This window comes from Ramularia collo-cygni (genome assembly GCF_900074925.1).
Source record: "Ramularia collo-cygni strain URUG2 genome assembly, contig: RCC_scaffold10, whole genome shotgun sequence".
NCBI classification, from domain to species: Eukaryota; Fungi; Ascomycota; class Dothideomycetes; order Mycosphaerellales; family Mycosphaerellaceae; genus Ramularia; species Ramularia collo-cygni.
In genome coordinates, this window is record NW_019716264.1 from 268,691 (window position 1) to 286,951 (window position 18,261).

Below are 18,261 nucleotides of genomic sequence, written 5' to 3' on the forward strand. Positions count from 1 at the left end.
AGACTTCGATGTGCATGAAGCGCAGAATTTAGCGCTCGAGATTGGACACAAGTTGTTTCGGGTTTTGCTGGGTACAGTGGTGGGATGCAGCTGCGAGTGAAGAGATATCAAAATAGTCCTTTGACTCCTTCCGTCCCTCGAGGTGTCTCAAGATAAGACCAGTTCGTTCAACCCCCCGATCAATGCCAGGGACTCAACCGATGACTCCATCAATTCCATAGCTTCAAAGAAAGAATCATCCGAAGCGGTTGACTGAATCTCCAGCTTCTCCTCCAAAATTCCTACCAGTGAATAGATACGACGTCTCTCCCTCAGCCTCTCTAGCAAATCCAGGAAGGCATGTACAATCTTTTCTCGGTCCTTGTCGTTCTCAGCGACGCACGATGCTCGACCGACATACAATATCTCTTCCATAGTGCAGCCGTCTTGGTCATGAGCATTCGGGTCGAGCTCGTCAAAGCGATGAAGAGCACCAGCCAGAATCATGATCGTACCAAGGTCTCCAACAGCAGCAGCATCATGTAACACAGTTCTCCCATTAATTGCAGGGAGATCAACACGAGCATCAAGTCCCAGCAGTAACTTCAGAACGTTGTGACTGTTGTTAAGCACACACAAGTGGAGCGGGGAAAGGCCTTGATTATCTCGAGCATCCACATCTGCTTTCAGAGAGATCAATGTACGCGCAGTCTCAATTCTGTCCCGAAAGCAGGCCCGATGCAGAGCAGTTACACCGGTGTTATCTGCGAGATAGATGTCCGTATGGTAGTCGAGCAAACTATCAAAGTACCGTGGGTCATCGCGGACGTATGCTGCGAGTATCAAAGCGTTCTGCCCACGGTTATTGAGAGCATCAACATGGGCGCCTGCTTCGAGTAACAGACGAAGCGAGTAGTGGTTCGACGACATTGCCGCTTCGTGAAGTGGCGTCCAAAGAGCGTCACTGGTGATATGCGGATCCGCTCCATGTCGAAGTAAAGTCGAGACGGCTGCAAAGTCACCCCTGGCAGCAGCAAAGTGGAGAGGCGCCTTGCCCATCACATCTTGCTTGTCGATTTCCGCGGCTGTGAGGCTCAAATAATCATCTAGCGATGCAGAAGAGATGCCCAGGACGATCTTGTGGACAGGGCTAAGCTTCCGTTCCTCCAGATAGTCGGAAAACTCGGTCGGGCCACCAATGACGCTGGGATCTATGGTGGGCATGGGTAGTTTCTGAAGGGATATCTCCCAGCAAGCTCCTATCGCGGACTGAAAGTATTTATCCTTGTACTCTCGATCTGCATCCTGATCCAGGAGAAACTTTGCTGTGGAGATTTGGCCGTAGTAAATGGCAACGTGCAATGCTGATCGACCGTCCGAATCCCGAATGTCAACAGGCGACGCTAGATGGTTCGCAAATAGCTCCTGGATACCGGTCAAGTTTCCTTCCATGGCGTAACCGAATACAGGCGATGTATCCGGAATGACTTTCATGACCCGCAGACTCATCTTTGGTGCCCCGTGTACGTCCCATCTAGCCGTGACCTCAATCATACGATGGAGCATCCATCGTGGGAAGTAGTAGGACGCATCAAGCTTGGACTGGTGCCGCTCCCTGCATCGTCTTTTGCTGCATGTCATGGGATTGAGTACTGGAGTACCGCTGTATCGCATGAAAAGCAAGCCGGTGAGATTGCCGAGCCACGCAGGAGATTTGATGAGAGCTTTGGAGTGGCAGGTGCACGAGCAGGACTTTGTACAGTTGCTCGTCAGAACAGTGGTTCGGAAGCAGACAGCCTCTTGATCAAGAGCCTCCTTAGCGGGTGGCTGGTTGGAAGATCGCTCGATGAGGACATCATCTCCAGCAGCTGGAACGAGTGTCCGTTCGGAGGAAATGGATGAAGACCGCGATCGCTCGGAGTGTTGGTCAGACATCTGCTGCATCATGACTCGCAATTCGTCAACAATTTTGCTGTGTGCGGCCAGTTCTGTCTGTACCGAGCTCTGAGAAGACYAAATGATCTCTCGCAAGTCGAGATGGATTCCTCTAGCGTAGGTCAGCTGCTGAAAACTAGCCATGGCATCTTGGCTCTGCTCACGTATTCGCCACTGTCAAAGCAAAGTGAAGAGACTCTCTTGCCTGACGAAGACAGTCCTTGTGCTTTGCAGCCTGTTTCTCATAGAAATACCATGCTCTCCTCGACACCGTGGGGAATACTTGRTTTTTCAGCTGTTCACCTTCCGTTGGGCTTTCATTCTTCGAGAATAGTTTGTGCAAAACGAATTCTAGAAAGGTGTCGAAGGTGTCCTTTGCACGAAGGAGCGAGTGATTGATCGTGACTTGTGATTTTGCACTCAAAGCGCCAGTGTCATTGAAAGCTTCCACATTCGCAAGAAGGACGTTGAAATCGGTGGCCTAGAGATATCTACGTCAGTTCCTGATCCAAACTGGTCGTGAAGAAGGGAACCGGCTCACCTCATTCAAGAGCTCAAGTACCAGAGTTTCGGCACCCAGTGATCTCCGAATCTTCTCTAGACACTCTTTGGCCGTCTTTATCGTTGTGAGGAGGGTGATCACGCTCGCTGTTATGGAAAGAGGGTCCATCGTGAAGGTTTTATTCTGCGTTGAGCACCGTCTGCCTCCTGTTACTCAAGGCAACAACAAGGCTGTATGGTGTTCAGAATCCTCCGGGTAGGGATCAATGAGGGGCTCAGCGCGTGCATTAGTGCTGATACACTGCATGTCTAGTACATGAACTAAGCTCACGCGAACCACACGTGCTGCAGCAAGGCTGGGGCTGAGGAATTGTTTCTCCTTACGAAACATCAAGGATTTTTTATTCACTATAGGCCACGGTAATTAGTTAATGCATCTAGATTGTACGTTTCCAGTTAAATCAGCTAGCTTGTGCAGGGGGGAAGTCCTTCTCGAAGCTGCTTTGCTTCTCCTACCCCGTTGCCAATGTGGACATCGACCTTATGCCATCGGCTGCAAGACATCCACCTCGGCTTGGCGTTTCCTAGCTTGCAATTTCGTCGCAGGATTGGCGATGAGGGTTGTCTCGAACTCATAAAAAGGCAATCGTTCTTGACCCGGTACATATCGCCATTCATATTGAATGAGTAGGAAGCACAAAATGATCTTTACTTCGTTGGACGCGAAGAACCGACCTGGGCAAGCGTGGATACCATGGCCGAAAGCCAGATGATCCGTAGAGGTGGCGACAAGTTGGTGTTGGTTCTCCTCCCCAGGTCGTTCTCTCATTTTGAGAAATCGTGAGGCGTCGAACTTTTCGGGTCGCTCGAAGATGTTGTTGTCCCGCCCTGAATTGTCAATGACTGCGCTAAAGCTGTTCTGGGGGAGCACTGTGTACATGTATCAGTTTGGAAGCTGCTGCAAGCGAACGTATGGATCGGAATCTTACCGGTGCCGTCGGATAGGACGACTGCCTTCTCGGCGACTCTCATCATCGATACTATCTGGTAATCAGCGGGTGCAAGAAAGATGATCGGCACAACACTTACCAGTCGCCAATGGTGCCAGTCTTTGGCACTCCTTGATGAACGAGTCCAGCAATTTCATCCTGTAGAGGGCAGTCTTCGCCCAGCCGTCTGATTGTAGGACCTCGACCATTTCCTTCCGGAGCGACGCTTGAAGCTCCGGATGGTCGCAGAGAGCCATCAAGCAGCGCAGGATCGTCTCAGTCGTCGTGTGAACCGCTGCAAGGGACATGGCTAGCTGCACCTCGGCGAACAACATTGGACGTCCCTTTGCCATTTCCATCACCCACGAGAACACGTCAGGCAAGGATTTGGGCGAGGCGCCCGCTGCGATTGCCTCGTCTCGGATCTTGATCCGCTTTTCGACCTGCGGTTGTGCCATGCGTCGTGCTTCTCGAACCAGTCCCTGGGATTTTCGACACTCTGGTATGAACCGACAGGCAATGGGCCGAAATATCGCAGGTAACGCTCCGTAACTTGTGTACGCCTTCCATGACGGTGGTCGTATATTGCGTCGTAAGGTCCACCCAACCTTTGTCGCGGGCGAGTTCTTTGCCGCCGAAGATGCGACTGGAAACGTGAGCCACGACGTCCAGAGTAAACTGCTTCGCTTCCAAGTYCAACCAGTCTTTTGCATCGCCCAGCCAGGACTGAACGACGTTGTCCGTCTCATCGACTAACCAGATCTTCGGTGACGAGCCCCAGACTTTGAGTGAGCTTGACCCGCACCACATCCCTGAGGACCCCTTCCTTGATTGGTCGGAAACCTTCCAGGAGTCCCTCCATCCCTGGCAAACTGGCATGGAAATCGGCATGGCCAGCGAGGGCGAAGCTCAGATCTGGGTTGTTCCGCAATTCATCCCCGAATCGATTTGGCAGCATGATCTTGTATCCGGAGCTGGTGAAGATCTGGAACGGACCTTTCGTGGTTCGGAGGCCCTTACTGAGAAGTTCTCCTGCGTGCATCATGTAGATTTTGGGGTCTGGCCGCCGCGACCTGGACTTTTTGTCGTCGAGCTCGATTACAGGTATCCCGGGGTAGGGCCGTTGTACGTCAATCATCGTGTAGTAGATGATGCATAACAACAAGGCACCGGCCATTGCCTGAAAGAGAAGTGGAACCTCCCCCAGGACCTTGAGGACTGCAAGTGGCGCCATTGTCGTTGTTCAAGTCTTGGAATGAGTGCGTTTGTAATGAAGATCCCCAGGAAAAAAGATTCGAGTACGCCTTCGTTGTTGAATTCGATGTCGTTCGGAAGGGACAGACCTCATCCTCTTTATGTAGTAGCCCTCTGTTCGGACCTTCGATACAATGCAGCCGTTACACAAAGTTATGCAAGTATAGTTCTCAACAATGAAGAATGAAATTTGACTGGGGAGTTCTGTCTGACATGGGTGAGCTACTACTCTGCTCGACATGATGTGAAGATTTCCAGGTTTCAAGAATCACTCGGATAATACATGTACCTCGTATATGGATTGGCTGCCGGGTGGCACTAAAGTCTAGCTTCCGTCTCGCACCGCGCCTCGTATTACCCGCAGAGGAATGAATCATAAGTCGGGCTATATTACTGGCGGAGTGCCAAGGGGTAGACGGAGCGAGGTTTACGAGCGGACACTAAGCTTCCAGGAATGTTAGGACGGAGAAGACGATCCGTATAGACGATGCATTTATACTAAGATCGGCTATACGCGGAGATAACAAATTGAGCCGTACACAAGTAGCCGATCCGTCGTAGTCTACGAAGGCTGTGTCCCGGGAAACCTTGCTCTACGTGTTCTATGATGTTGCCATTTCCGAATTCAACACGTGTACGGTGTATACTAAAGCCATACGAACGAGACGATGACTGCAATGCGTCGAACCAAGGTTTTGTGAATTCATGGTACTTATCGCTGTGCTTGTATCCTAGGGCTGGGTTAGGTAAAGGCGTAAGAGTTGCGAGTGTGTGAGCGAGCGATACTAAGCCAAACGCAGCCGCAGCCTCAGCCTCATCTCCTAGGCCTGTAATCAATAATTGGCAAAGAGAAGCTCAACTTCTCAAGATCTCTGATGAATGAAGTGGATTTCACGACCATATCGAGTACGAAGCACCTGTAAGTTGACTATGATTTGAAGTACTAGCATTACTATTGTAGATATAGGTCACTATCCAAACAGCTCTGTTAGACTCTTAGACGCCATAGTCGTTACACGTCCTCAAAAAGGAGGAGGCTCGGGATTTCGGCAATGGAGCAACCCACCTGGCAAAGAGCGTCGGGTATCGCTACGCGAAGCGTTCAACGGGCCTGTTAAGCGAGACGCTGAGACTACCGGATCAACTGCAGCTCAGCCGCACATGAAGCTACACTCTCCCGGTTACCGTGCTGGAACACACTTCTCGCGGAACACGAAGTCGTATTTTGACCCCTTACATGTGGAGTCCAAGCTACAAGAGCTAGTGACTGAAGGCGACTATACGCGCCAACCGGAAATGGSGACTTACGACGACTACACTGTCGCTTGTATTTGCGCTCTACCTGCGGAGGTAGCAGCAGTCAAAGCGGTGCTCGATCTTATCCACCCTGACCTACCCAGGAATCCGGCTGTAAAGGACACCAATGCCTATGTGCTAGGAAGTCTTTTCGGTCACAATGTCGTGCTCGCATATCCGGCATTTGGGGTGTCTGGAACGGTTTCGGTCGCGAGTGTGGCAATGCAGCTGCGCGCGAGCTTCAAGTCAATCCGATTCAGCTTGATAGTTGCTACTGGCGGAGGGGTGCCTGGTACGAAGGAGGACATTCGTCTTGGGGACATCGTTGTAAGCACGCCGACAGCTGGTCGTCCAGGTCTCGTGCATCATCAACATAGCGGAAAAGCTACGGTAGATCAACCTTTCAGCGGCGATTTACTGGATCAGCCATCAGCTTTGCTCCTTACAGCAGTTGGCAAGACCGAGACAGGTGCCATTTTTGGGGAAAGTCGGATTCCACTTTACCTCTCCCAGATTGTGCAAACGGATCCCGCGGTCTTTGCTCATCCAGGCCCAGAACAAGATATACTCTTTGACTCAAAACACGAACATGCGGGCGTCGAATCCGGCGAGAACGGGGGCCATCGCGGCACCCTAGATGGATTTCGCCACCGGCAGCCACGGGACTCCTCAGACCCAGTGGTCCATTATGGTGGACTTGCCTCCATGAATCAATTGATGGGTCATGAAGCGAGTCTAGAAACTTCGGTATATGAGCTTGGAGGCTTGTCTTTTGAAGAAGAGACGGCTGGTTTGGTGGACGCTGCCCAATGTCTGCAGATCCGAGGAATATGTGACTATGGAGACTCGCACAACTCAAAGCTCTGGCGTGCCTATGCCGCCGCCGCAGCTGCTGCATATGTCAAGGAGTTGTTGTCGTTCATCCCCATCGCCCCAAAGCAGATACCTCTGGCAGAAGWCACATATGCAATGGCCGCACCGGTGCTCGATGCTTTGCTGTTAACCAGACCTGAAGTTGATCGAACATCTCTCATTGTGTTGAAAGGGCGGAGAGTCGACGGTACCTGCGAATGGCTCGCGCAAAACCCTCAATACCGAGAATGGCTAGTAGACGACAAATCATCACTATTTTGGATCTCAGGWGGCCCTGGGAAGGGTAAAACTATGCTTGCCATCTACATTACAGATATCTTACAGCCACCACCTGCTGCGGTCGACGATGTTCTTCTCTATTATTTCTGCAGCAACCGAGACAAAAATAGAAACACTGCAGTGACCATCATGCGAGGGATTCTACATCAATGGCTCAACGGTCATCGTCACTTGGCACGACACATCAAGAACTCTTTCAAAGGCACTGAGACGACGAAGTATACCATTTCAAACTTTACAACCTTGTGGAGAACTTTTCTGACCCTGCTTCAGCAAAGCGGGTCTCGCCAGGTCGTGTGCGTGCTGGACGGATTGGATGAATGCGAAAAGGAATCTCTTGGACAGCTTCTCGATGCCGTACGAAGCTACCTCTCCAACGCCGATGGGAAATGCAGGCCGCGCCTCAAATTCATCTTTCTCTCCCGCCCTCAGCCGGCTCTGTTGGAAAACAAGCTTAACCAATACCGCCGAATTAAGTTGGATGACTCAGATAAAGRGATCGCAAACGATGTCGAGAGATATATCTTCGCCAAGGTTGATGAATTAGCATCTGAGCAGGAGTTCTCTGAGGATATGGTTCTGCATGTTCGTCAGGCTTTGTTGGCTGGCGCGGAAGGTACTTTCCTATGGGTTGGGTTCGTCGCCAATGAGCTCAAGGGAAGAAGTTGGGAAAAGATGAGTGAACTTCTCCACGGCGTGCCAAAAGGTCTTGGTGGGATCTATCGGAAGCTACTTCAACAAATTGAGGAAAAGGAGCAACTGGTTCCCATTCTCCAGTGGATTGTACTCGCCGCCAGACCTCTTACAATTGATGAACTGACTGTGGCTGCGGAAGTCAAGCCATCGAGTGGCCTTCCGCCAGTCCAGGTGACGAAGAATCTGCTTGCATCCTGCGGGCTGCTGGTGAAAATTGAAAGCGACGTAGTCAACCTCGTCCACGAGTCGGCAAAGGACTTTTTCCAGAGCGATCAGGTCGATTTTGAAGGGATCAATATGTTCTACATGAGTCGGGAGACACATTGGATTCTCATGCGGCACTGCCTTACAGTCGTCGAACAAAGCTACGGAAGCCTTGGGGGTGTCGACGAGAAGTCTGCTCGCAATTCTCTCTTCGGTTATGCTAGCTTACATTGGCCGATGCACTTTCAACTCGCCATTGAAGTGCTTGATGCAATGCCTGAGTTACCACATCAGTTCTTCCGACTGCATTCTCCTGTCCGAGACGAATGGTGGAGGTTCTACTGGGAGCAGGAGAAGAATGGTGGAGAGCCACCCGCTTTCACACTCTTACACCTAGCTGCGTACCTTGGTAATTTGGTCTGGGCCCAGGCACTTCTCGACAAGCATGCGCGCCTGCTTTCGCGAAAGGACAACTACGGGCGGACTTCGCTATCCTGGGCTGTCAAAAAGGGGCATCGAGACATGGTTCAATTGTTACTTGATCACGGAGCTCAGATCAATGCCAAAGATCGAAGCGGTCTTACTGCTCTCCATATTGCAGTCGCGGGAGAGAATAGAGACATTGTGGCACTACTCCTTGATAGTGACGCTAGCGTGGAGGCAAAAGCCACTAGTGGCGATACACCCCTGGTTTTGGCCATCCAGGCATATTCGAAGGAGATCGTTGAGTTGCTTCTCACGCACGAAGCGCGCGTGGATGGACTACCGCTCCCTTCAGGGATTGCCTGTCTGAAAGGACCTACCGAACCGATGGAAGAGCGAGTTCAAGAGCTTCTAGGACTTCAAGAACAGCTGCTTTCAGAGAGATACAAGCTGTCTTCCAAGAAAAGTGACTTGATCATGAAACTTCTAGGCCTTTCTTTCCGAATCCCAGTCATTATCCAGCTGATGACGGTGTACTTGAAGCACATGGCACTTGGTCGCTGGGATCGATTTTCTCTATTGCAAGATCTTGTCAAAGAGAACAGAATAAACGAGCTGCGAACATGGATGCAGACATATCGCAAATTCTACATTCAGCTTGTCGTCGCCAGGAATCCTAGCAGCCTGGCAGCCATGGCTGATCTTCCAACTTTGGTATTCCAGGCGGTCTCCACGGAAGATCTACAGGCACTGCTGGTAATGGGAGTTCTCGTAGGCTCAGAAGCCAAACTCGCAGCTGTTCGACACGAATGGAGGGAAGGAGACGCCATACTAGGCAGAGCATTCGCAAAGTGGGCTTCCATCGCCTATCGTAGAGACGCCGAGGAATCTTTACATTATGGAGTACGCGAATTCCTGGCCGATTACGATGTCTGCATCCGCAGTGGTGGCAAGGAAGATAACGTGGCCCGCGCGGTTGTACTCCTCACATCGCAATGTACTATGCTTGAGAACCAGGATCCGCGGCCAATCGAATATTTCTCCACGGTGGTTGCGGAGTTCTATGAAGGATATATTGGCGGACGATACGAGCATTCTCTGTTCAATGATGCGAATCAAGCGTGCGCTTATGAGCTCGCTGCTATAAGCGAAAATCGTGACTCTTCGAGTTTACTCCTTTTGCTAAGGAGTATACTCCAATTTGCTCACCGTTCTCGAGAGAAAGGGCAGGATCGGTTTCTCGGTATGCCTGCTGCGTCTTGTCTGATCCTCTGCCAGAAGAATTCCAACGCCCACCGATGGTTGATTGCCGAGGCGATACCAGAGACAATGAGCGCCTTGGTCTCGCAGCAACAACAAGGACAGCTTCAGACGCGGGCGTGCAGGGGCTTTGTGGAGTGTCTGATTGTCGGGAAGCGGTATGGGTTGGTACTACCTGCTGCGTTGRGACGAAGAGTGAAAGAACAACTTGGTTCGTTGATAGGAGTCGACGTAATGCTCGATCAGATCTTGGACTCCTGAAGTACTGCGGGGGCAAAGACTGCCTGATAAGGGCATCGTAACTGAGCGAAACACGGTACGAAGACATCCACATCATTATCGCTTTCTTCCGCTCTGTCTTGTATGAGGGAAGTAGTCTTAGGGATCCAGGCATGAGTAATATTGATATGTAACAATTATGGCATTTGGCGGCAGCATCACTGAGGCTTCATGTGAGTCCTTGACCTAGCATTCGAGGTAGCTCACTGCCCTCTGAGCCGTTTCCAAAAGCTAGGAGCGCGAAAGCGAGACGTCTCTGTCGTTCCTACAGGTTCTGGATTTTTGYACGCGGGCGCCAGTGAGCGAGCTGGCGAGCGTAGTGATGATTGACCTGAGACAGCATCAAGAGCATGTCTCATCTGGTCAACGATCACTGAATCCATATCTCGCCCCCTGTAACCGGCCTGCCTGAGCTGAGAGAGGATGTTGTAATCAAAAATGAAATCTTCCCAGGCATATTGTCCAGTCGGAAGAACGTTGGGGTCCGCGCCGTGGTCTAGAAGCATGCTTATGATCGGAAGGAAGCCTTTCTTCACAGCATAGTACAGTGCAGTCCTCTTGCCCGAGTTTTCGCCGCTGATGGAATGGCCTTGTCTTAAGAGAAGTTCAATCAGAGGAATGTTGCCTTCGTAAACCGCCCGTCGGAGATCTGTGACCGCCCTGCAACAACGTGACTTTCCGAAAGCCAAATTACTGGTCTTTTGGTAGAAATAGCCCTTATGATGTAGCCAATCTTTCGCGGTCAAACCACTCTCATCGTGCAAGGCGAGAACTTGCTCGGCGAGGGGATGGTCAAGTATAGCGATGACCATGGCCAAGTTTCGACTCAGGACTGCCAAGTGAAGAACTGACCAACCGTGGTTGTCCTGATGAGAAATATCGGACCATACCCGCTCATCTTCCAGCAGCAAGGCTGTGACATGAACATGCCCCATGAAGGTGGCATGATGCAGTGGTGTCCAACCGTGACACGTTGACTTGGAAGGGTCGGCACCGTGGCGAAGGAGCAAGCTCACGATGTCTTTGTGACCTCCATTCGCAGCACAGTGCAATGGCGACGTACCATACGAACTGACCACGTCGACATCGACATTGTAGCTCAACAAAAGACGCACAACATCGACATGGCCTTCGTCCGCTGCCCAATGTATGGCGGCCCATCCGTCGTGGTTACGATGGTGCGGATCTGACCCCCTTTCGAGCAGCAATTGCACTATTTGAGCGTTACCATGCGCTGCCGCTTCTTCCAAGGGGACCGTGTACGGTTTTTGTGTCATTGGTGCGTTGAAGCGGGCACCGTTTTTCAGAAGTAGTTCAGCAACGGCCTTGTGACCTAGACTGACTGCCCAGCCTAGGGCTGAGGTTCCATCGGCACTAGAAGAGTCAACGTCGACGCCCAGGATCACAAATGCCGCCGTGGCGTCTCTCTTTCCGGCGACTACGGCCCAAAGGTACGGGGAGAACCCATGGTTGTCAAGGATTCCTACAGCTCCGCCGCGATAAACCATAAGTCGTATCCCGTTAGTGAAATCCATCTCTGCAGCGAGATGCATGGGTGATTGCCCGTTCTTATCCCTCGTGTCTATGATGGCCTTGTCACCAGCATTCAATAGAACTCTCAATATCTCCAAACCCGAACAGGTTGGTAAAGCAGCGTGATGTAGCGCCGTCCTTCCGTCCTTGGCTGTGCTGCGAACATTCTCGCCCTGAGCGATAAGACTCATGACCAAGGTCAGATTGCCATCGCGCACTGCCCGGTGGAGTTTTGTCATTCCAGTTGCGTCTCTGTCCTCCAGATCGAGCCTGTCTACAGATGGTGCGAGACCCTCTAAGTGGTTGTCTAGAGTAATATCACCAGATTCGAGACGATCGGTTTGGAAGTCTAGAGATTCGTCATCCAGTACACTATACATGGATCCGCGCAGAACTGCAAGACCCGGTCCATCTTCGTCCAATTGCTGGTCGCTTTCTACGTTCTCTTCATCGCCATGATCGTCGCTGGKCAACTTCTGCAGAGTCAACAACGCGATTTCTTTCATGTGAGCTGCGACATGTAAATGTAAAGCTTCGCTTGAGAAGACAGCACTTGGTTCTGCCTTTTCCGGAGTTTGGAAATCATCACCAAATGGACATTGCAGGATCCGTTGGTGCACTGGCCTCCGTGCCGCACTACTGAGAGTTCCTAGATGCGCCTCGGGAACGTCATGATCTTCGCGCGAATGCTCTTGATAATGGGCCTCTTCCTCGAAGGTGATTGGATCATGAGAAGGGGCCCTACATTCCCATACAGAGCCATGAGCGTTCTGCAGATGGCTCATCCACGCTTTAGACGTTGCAAATGTCAATGAGCCGGGTCCCTGTCGAGTTGACTCCGTACACGCAGTGAAAATGCAGATGAAAGGCTCTAGGTCTTTGACAACATGGTCGCTACAGCGAGTTAGCTACTGTATTGCCCAAAGGAGAAATAAATACTCACTGCCACATCATCGTCTTTATATGGTTCTTGAACTCGACAACAACGCCGCAGTATGGGCACTCATTGCTCGACGGGATCGGAGGGAACGACAACTTATTGTTCACCATGACAGATTTGGCCCGGGGAACCTCYGTTGTGGATTTGGCGTAGAGAGCTCCTACAGCAGTCTGTCGGGCGGTGGTTGCGTTTGTTACTGGTACGACTGGAAGGCCACTTGGTTTCGACGCTGCCTTGATGGCATCCGGTTTTGGTAACAGGCTCGGGGCAAACTGTACGACTGGCGTGCGGTCCGCGAGCTTTGGAAGCTGAACAACTCCTGGATTTGTCTGGGGATGCTGCATACTCAAGTCAATGCGCCTTCGGTGCGATCTCTGATAATATAATCGACGAAGTCGAAGCGCATTGGCCTCTACTAATGCTGAGCAAAGCGATTCCGGCGCCAGTGGGAATCGGAATCTGATGTAGCAATCCGTGTACAGACGCAACTCGGCTATGGCCTTGTTTGCTGCTTCATCGTCCGTGTATCGCTCTATTCTCTGAGCTCTCTTGTCCGCCGCAGATTTCCGAATAGCATTGGATAGGCGGAAGAGCCTCGTCACTGTTCCTCCGATCGTGTACGCGATCATCGACATATTCTCTTCTGCTTGATGCTCCTCGCTGTCCGTATCGCTCTCATCACGCTCAGCTCTTTTGGTGACCTCTGCATCGCCTCTGAGTGACATGCGTTGTTTCTTCCTGCTTGGAGTCTGTGGCGGATCATCAATCGGCTTCACTGAAATAAGGTTCATTAGCCTCCGCTGCTAAAACCTACAAGCCTTACATACGAGATAACAAAGTATCACATATGACATCCAAAAGCTGATGTATGATGTCCACGACTGTGGGGCTATATCGTAGTCTGTAATCCAGCGAGACGTTGAGCGGTCCGTAGATATCCATGTTCGATGTCCACAGTGTGAAGCGCGCCAGTTGGTCATCCAACAGCGTAGGATCGGGCACCGTTTCCGGCATGGCCATGTATTTTCGAAATAGGCTGTCGCACTGTAAGGCGTGTTCGGCGATGGCAGGGCATAGTTCAGGCCGGRGAAAGACGTCTCCGATGGAGTCCTGCTCCTGTTCCGTACGATTTAGAAGGGTCATATCGAGGAAGCTGTCTTGCAAGCGGGAAGCGACGACCTGTGATGTCGTTGAAGGTGCACAAGCGTAGCTAGTCTTGAAAAGGGTGAAGCTGCAGGCCCCGMCGACGCTGGCTTGCTTGCCGCTTGTGGAGCTCCTCGCTTAAAAGAGCAGCGTGAGGTAAGTGATAGAGTGGATAATTAGTAAGCTGCTCTTAGATAGGTACTCAAAGCCCGAGGGCCTGCAATCCGAGAATACCCGCAAGCCTCTGYATTAACAACTTACCATTACATGCCACCAAAAAATAGTTGAAACATTGGATATATACAAGTCTGGGATCGAACTATGTCTTTCCCAAAGACATACTTCCTCTGTCCAACATCTGAATTCATCCACCCGCCTCCGACAGGCCCGCTCTGTCTCGGTTCCATACTCCAGTCGACGTCAGCACCACAATACCCGCTCAACAGAGGCAGCATCGTTCCCGTGCCCAACAGAGACCCCGATGTAGTCGAGACTGATTGGAAGAAGACGGTTTCGGCCGAGACGGTGCTTGGAATGGGTGTCTACGCGCAATTCCTGCAGCTGGCTGTCGGAGGTCTTGGACCTGAAGTCGATGTTGAACGTTCTCGCCGCACTGTGCATAGGTTCGCCTTCGATAGTGTGACAACCTTGTCTTTCGAGCCGTCGTCACAATATATCGAAGAAACGATCAAAGCGCCTGCTGTGCAAGAGTGGTTGAAGGAACCCAAGCGGCGATTCACTCCGGGAGTTTCGCTCTTCCTACTTACCGGCTTGAAGCTCGTCAAAGGAGCAAAGATCATGTACTCAACTTCAAAGGGCGCGAACGTCTCGGGAAATATCGGTATCAATGTTCCCTCACTTGGTATGACCTTTGGTCCAAAGGGACACTGGAGCAGCACCGACGACGATGAGACGGAGCTGGGCCGAGAAACTGAGTTTGTTTTTGCCTTTCGCGTCAAGAGACTCCGTTTTTGGCGGAAGCTGAAGGTTCAAGACCACACCAAGGGCGCATTTCTTGCCATTGGCAAAGACAACCCTGAGGACGAATCGGTCTGTGTCGAGGAAGTGGATGGTTCTAACATCGAGACTGCGAGATTGGTTCCTGACGAGGCAGAAGTCGGGGGTGTCTACTGCGTCTCTCCCTGATTGAGGCAACACTCGGTAACTTCGCCCTATTATGTATTCGCTGAGAGCACTTTTGTTCTCAATTAGATCACGAAAGCCGACTACGAACTGCAAAAGTATGGCTGCGCGAAGAGAGGTCTCTATCTCAATGATCATAGACAAATCATCCATTGAGCTCTCGAAAATCTCCACTCCTTTGATGATCTCAATGGATCGTGGAAGCATGGGACTAAATTTTGACCACGCATGGGTTTCTAGTCGTACATGTGTCTCTTGATTTCCCCGATTCGGCTGTAGATATACTCCCTCGTCGAGCCCTTGTCAAATAGTAAGTGAGGCATGATATAATCATAGCCTTGCCTGCTCTGAACCATGCTCTTCAAGAGGAGATCCATCGAATGAGCGTCTTTCAGCCACGGGCCAAGTAGCCCACTTTCAACAGCAATCATGTCCCGTTCCTGCTGCCGAACGAGGGACAAGACCGAAGCAGCAAGCCCGGCAGCMATCGGCGTTGCTACTGATGTTCCTGACATGGTATTGACGTGCTCAAAATGGTTGCTCTTGCCTGCCGGCCAGTGAGAACGGACAGACTCGCCAAGAAGACCAAAATTGACATCTTTATCGTCTGCTGTGGGATTGAAAGCGGATGGATTGCCGTTGCTGTCGGTTGAATGTATGCAAAAGACGCCTGGATATTTGGCCGGAAAGGCACGGCCAGAGTTTCCGCCATCGTTCGACGCCGCGGCAAACATCAGCGTATTTCTGTGCAATGCATTTGATATGGCTTCTTTTATTGGCTCGCTGTATTCACGAATTCCGAACGACATGGAAATGATGTCTACATTCCACTGCTCGACTGCATGATTGATGGCCTGTACCAACGATTAGCTCAAGTAGACATCCGATGTTGGTGCAGAGAAGCTCTCACCTTCGAAATGTCATCGTAACTATCGGATCCCATAGTGTCCTGGCTCGCAATTTTGGCAATGAAGATCTCAGCGCATGTAGCGACTTTCAGCAGGAGACCAAGAGCATGAGTTCCATGCCCTATCTCATCTTGGAAGTCGAAAGGCCCTGTTTGATGCACGAAGCTCCGGGCATCCTTTATCCGCGGATCAAGTTGTCCGTTGTCGCTCATTAATAACGGGTTCTCACGATCAAATCCAGAGTCAAGGATCGCTATTCGTACTGGTTTAAAGTTATTCGAGCCGGCTTTAGCAATGTCGAAGGAGTCGACGTGGCGATCGATCGAGGAGAGAAGACTTTCCATCCAGCTTTGGGACAACTCAGAACTTGGATTCCATTAGCAGGTGAAGCATTCCGACTGTGTAAACCTGTCTTACTCTTTTCCAGCGGAGATCTGACGGCTCGCATCAAAGAAAAACCGGCTATGCATAGATTCTGTTGCGAGGTCTAGACGACTTCGAAGTGTCTGTGAGAGGTGGTTGGGCATTCTCAACCCGATATCCGGCCTGTTCGATGTGTAGCTTGGAGATTTCAGGGCCGAGGTAGTAGGCATCGAAGTAGCCCTTTCTCCACTGGGTCTTGCAGAGATGTTGGGCTTGCTTGTATGTCGGCGAACAACTTCTCTGCCGACTGCACCCCAACAGAGTTCATTCTCTCGAGCGTCTAGAGAACCTAGATCTTCAGACCGAAGACGCCACGACTTGAAGATCTCGGCCTCAAGTCTTTTAACGACGTTCTGGTAGAAGAGCCGCTGAACACTAGCAGACTCAAAGTCAGCAAGCTCTCCAGTGGGATAGTATTCCCACTGCAGGCATGCTTTTGTGGCGAGGTAGTAGTCTAAGCCCGCGTCTACTTCAAGGTTCTTGAGGATATCGAGGCTGGTGTAGTAGTCGGTGTTGATATTTCTTACGGTATCCGTGTTGCTCTGCATTAGCTCCATAGGTGTGCAGTAGTGAAGTTCGCATAGCAGTATACCCAGCGACAGCACACTCGCATTGGGATGAACCATATGTTTGGAACTGACCGGGTCAGTCTGGCCATTTCCAGTGCTCACTTTGCCGCTCGGAAGGGTTGGTATATGCTCCATGGAGAGAAAAGGTTTCGTGATGTCCGGCAACTCTTCATCATGCAATGGCTGCGGGAATTGTATCTTCGAGTGATTGAAGGAAGGCCGTATCCACGGCGTCTCTAAAAACGGCAGTAAGGCTGTGGCAAGCGTGACTGCTAGAATGCGCCTCCCTTTGAGTGGCAATGCCGATGAACCACCACGTAGTTCCTGTTGGCGCGTAAACAGGGCTGACAGAGACAGTGTCTGAAGCGTCTGAACATCTCCAAAAGTCTTTGGTTGTGGACGAAGCCGTCTGAAAAGTCCATCTTCGAGGGCAAGATGCAAGCAATGTTGTTGGTCCAATGACTCGGCGATGCTCTGGCAAATATGAGCAAAGTCGGGTGAGATACTGGGCTCAGATGCACTCCTGGACCTGTAGTTCTGTACGTCCCTACCACGAATGCGTAAGCCAATGTTGCTGTACGAAGCTTCGAAAACTTACTTGACTGTTATCTTGGCTTCTTGTAATGTAGTTGCAAGCAGAGATCGTACGCCAAAGAAGACCTCGAAGCATGTCTCAATCTCAGAGCCTTTCTTCCGTTGAGGCATCGATAGTCTCACACTCAAGCCCGAGCACTTTTGACACACGCATACCCAATGTGCCCGTAATGCAATGTCAAGCGACATGATGTGTCTCCTCATCAGCATGGCAAAGTGAGCCTCGGAGTCATCGGTGTTGTCGCCCTCACTTGGCTCTTCGCGCTGTAAGATTCGGTGCTTCTTTGCCTCTCTGTCCAAGTTGGAGAGCTCCTCAATCGCTGCGTCGGTGTCTCGTTTTCGTTTACTAATTCGGATGGTGGTGCCTAGTTGGGGTTGCACATCAAGTTTCGAACGCTGGACCATGCCGCGGACCACCTCCAGCTTCGGGTACGGTGGACTGGTGTGCAAGTTCTGCTCCACGACCTTGTGTTAATGGGGTTTGTTGTTCACATTCTGGACATCTGGTGTGTTGCAGTGTGGCAAAGATACTCACGGAAGCTACTCCACCATCCGAATCACAGCGAACAAGATTCTCGAACGCACTTAACGTTCTCGCGATCTGGTCCTCATCAAGTCCATCGAAATCACCCGTCTCATGCTGCAGATATGCATCCGTCCGTACCCAGGCATCGAGCGCTTGTGATCTCACAGACGCAGGGTGCGCCGACCTGTCCGGTGCTTTTCGACCGAAGAATCCCAGAATGCTTTTCAGCAGGCCTCGAGAGTCATCTTGATCCATAGTCCTACAACCTGGCTTCGTGTGCTGGGAAGCCCGCCGTCAACAGTAGATTCGTCGCAAGTCAGATGGCTCAAGCCTGAGGAAGTGCAGTACAGATGCAGACGGAAACAGCTGGCCTGACACATTGCCTAACTCCGCTACCGGCTAGGCTCCACGAGTCTCTTCGTTCGATTCCCGCGTCAGTGTACGGTGTATATAGTGTTCACGGCTGGAAGATGAGCATCGGAATTAGTATAGGAGGTGATAGCTAAAGCGTGGC

The 18,261-nt window shown here is 51.2% G+C and overlaps 6 protein-coding genes; 2 read left to right on the plus strand and 4 right to left on the minus strand.

Annotated features, from left to right (window-relative positions):
- Window positions 1-147: 147 nt before the first annotated feature.
- RCC_06726 (uncharacterized protein) lies at window positions 148-2,584 on the minus strand (the record flags this gene model as incomplete). XM_023771987.1 has 3 exons in its annotated part: window positions 148-2,026; window positions 2,079-2,395; window positions 2,456-2,584. 3 exons carry the CDS (start codon window positions 2,582-2,584, stop codon window positions 148-150), a joined length of 2,325 nt encoding a protein of 774 aa, XP_023627755.1.
- Window positions 2,585-2,956: 372 nt separating this feature from the next.
- RCC_06727 (uncharacterized protein) lies at window positions 2,957-4,153 on the minus strand (the record flags this gene model as incomplete). XM_023771988.1 has 3 exons in its annotated part: window positions 2,957-3,345; window positions 3,405-3,455; window positions 3,505-4,153. 3 exons carry the CDS (start codon window positions 4,151-4,153, stop codon window positions 2,957-2,959), a joined length of 1,089 nt encoding a protein of 362 aa, XP_023627756.1.
- A 1,801-nt stretch (window positions 4,154-5,954) lies between these two features.
- RCC_06728 (uncharacterized protein) lies at window positions 5,955-9,950 on the plus strand (the record flags this gene model as incomplete). Its single annotated transcript, XM_023771989.1, has 1 exon — window positions 5,955-9,950. One exon carries the CDS (start codon window positions 5,955-5,957, stop codon window positions 9,948-9,950), a length of 3,996 nt encoding a protein of 1,331 aa, XP_023627757.1.
- Window positions 9,951-10,171: 221 nt separating this feature from the next.
- RCC_06729 (uncharacterized protein) lies at window positions 10,172-13,584 on the minus strand (the record flags this gene model as incomplete). XM_023771990.1 has 3 exons in its annotated part: window positions 10,172-12,395; window positions 12,445-13,216; window positions 13,269-13,584. 3 exons carry the CDS (start codon window positions 13,582-13,584, stop codon window positions 10,172-10,174), a joined length of 3,312 nt encoding a protein of 1,103 aa, XP_023627758.1.
- A 321-nt stretch (window positions 13,585-13,905) lies between these two features.
- RCC_06730 (uncharacterized protein) lies at window positions 13,906-14,730 on the plus strand (the record flags this gene model as incomplete). Its single annotated transcript, XM_023771991.1, has 1 exon — window positions 13,906-14,730. One exon carries the CDS (start codon window positions 13,906-13,908, stop codon window positions 14,728-14,730), a length of 825 nt encoding a protein of 274 aa, XP_023627759.1.
- Window positions 14,731-14,963: 233 nt separating this feature from the next.
- On the minus strand, window positions 14,964-18,002 carry RCC_06731 (uncharacterized protein; the record flags this gene model as incomplete). XM_023771992.1 has 5 exons in its annotated part: window positions 14,964-15,581; window positions 15,638-16,001; window positions 16,053-17,174; window positions 17,226-17,674; window positions 17,757-18,002. The coding sequence occupies 5 exons, from the start codon at window positions 18,000-18,002 to the stop codon at window positions 14,964-14,966; spliced, it is 2,799 nt and encodes a 932-aa protein (XP_023627760.1).
- Between the last annotated feature and the right edge of the window lie 259 nt (window positions 18,003-18,261).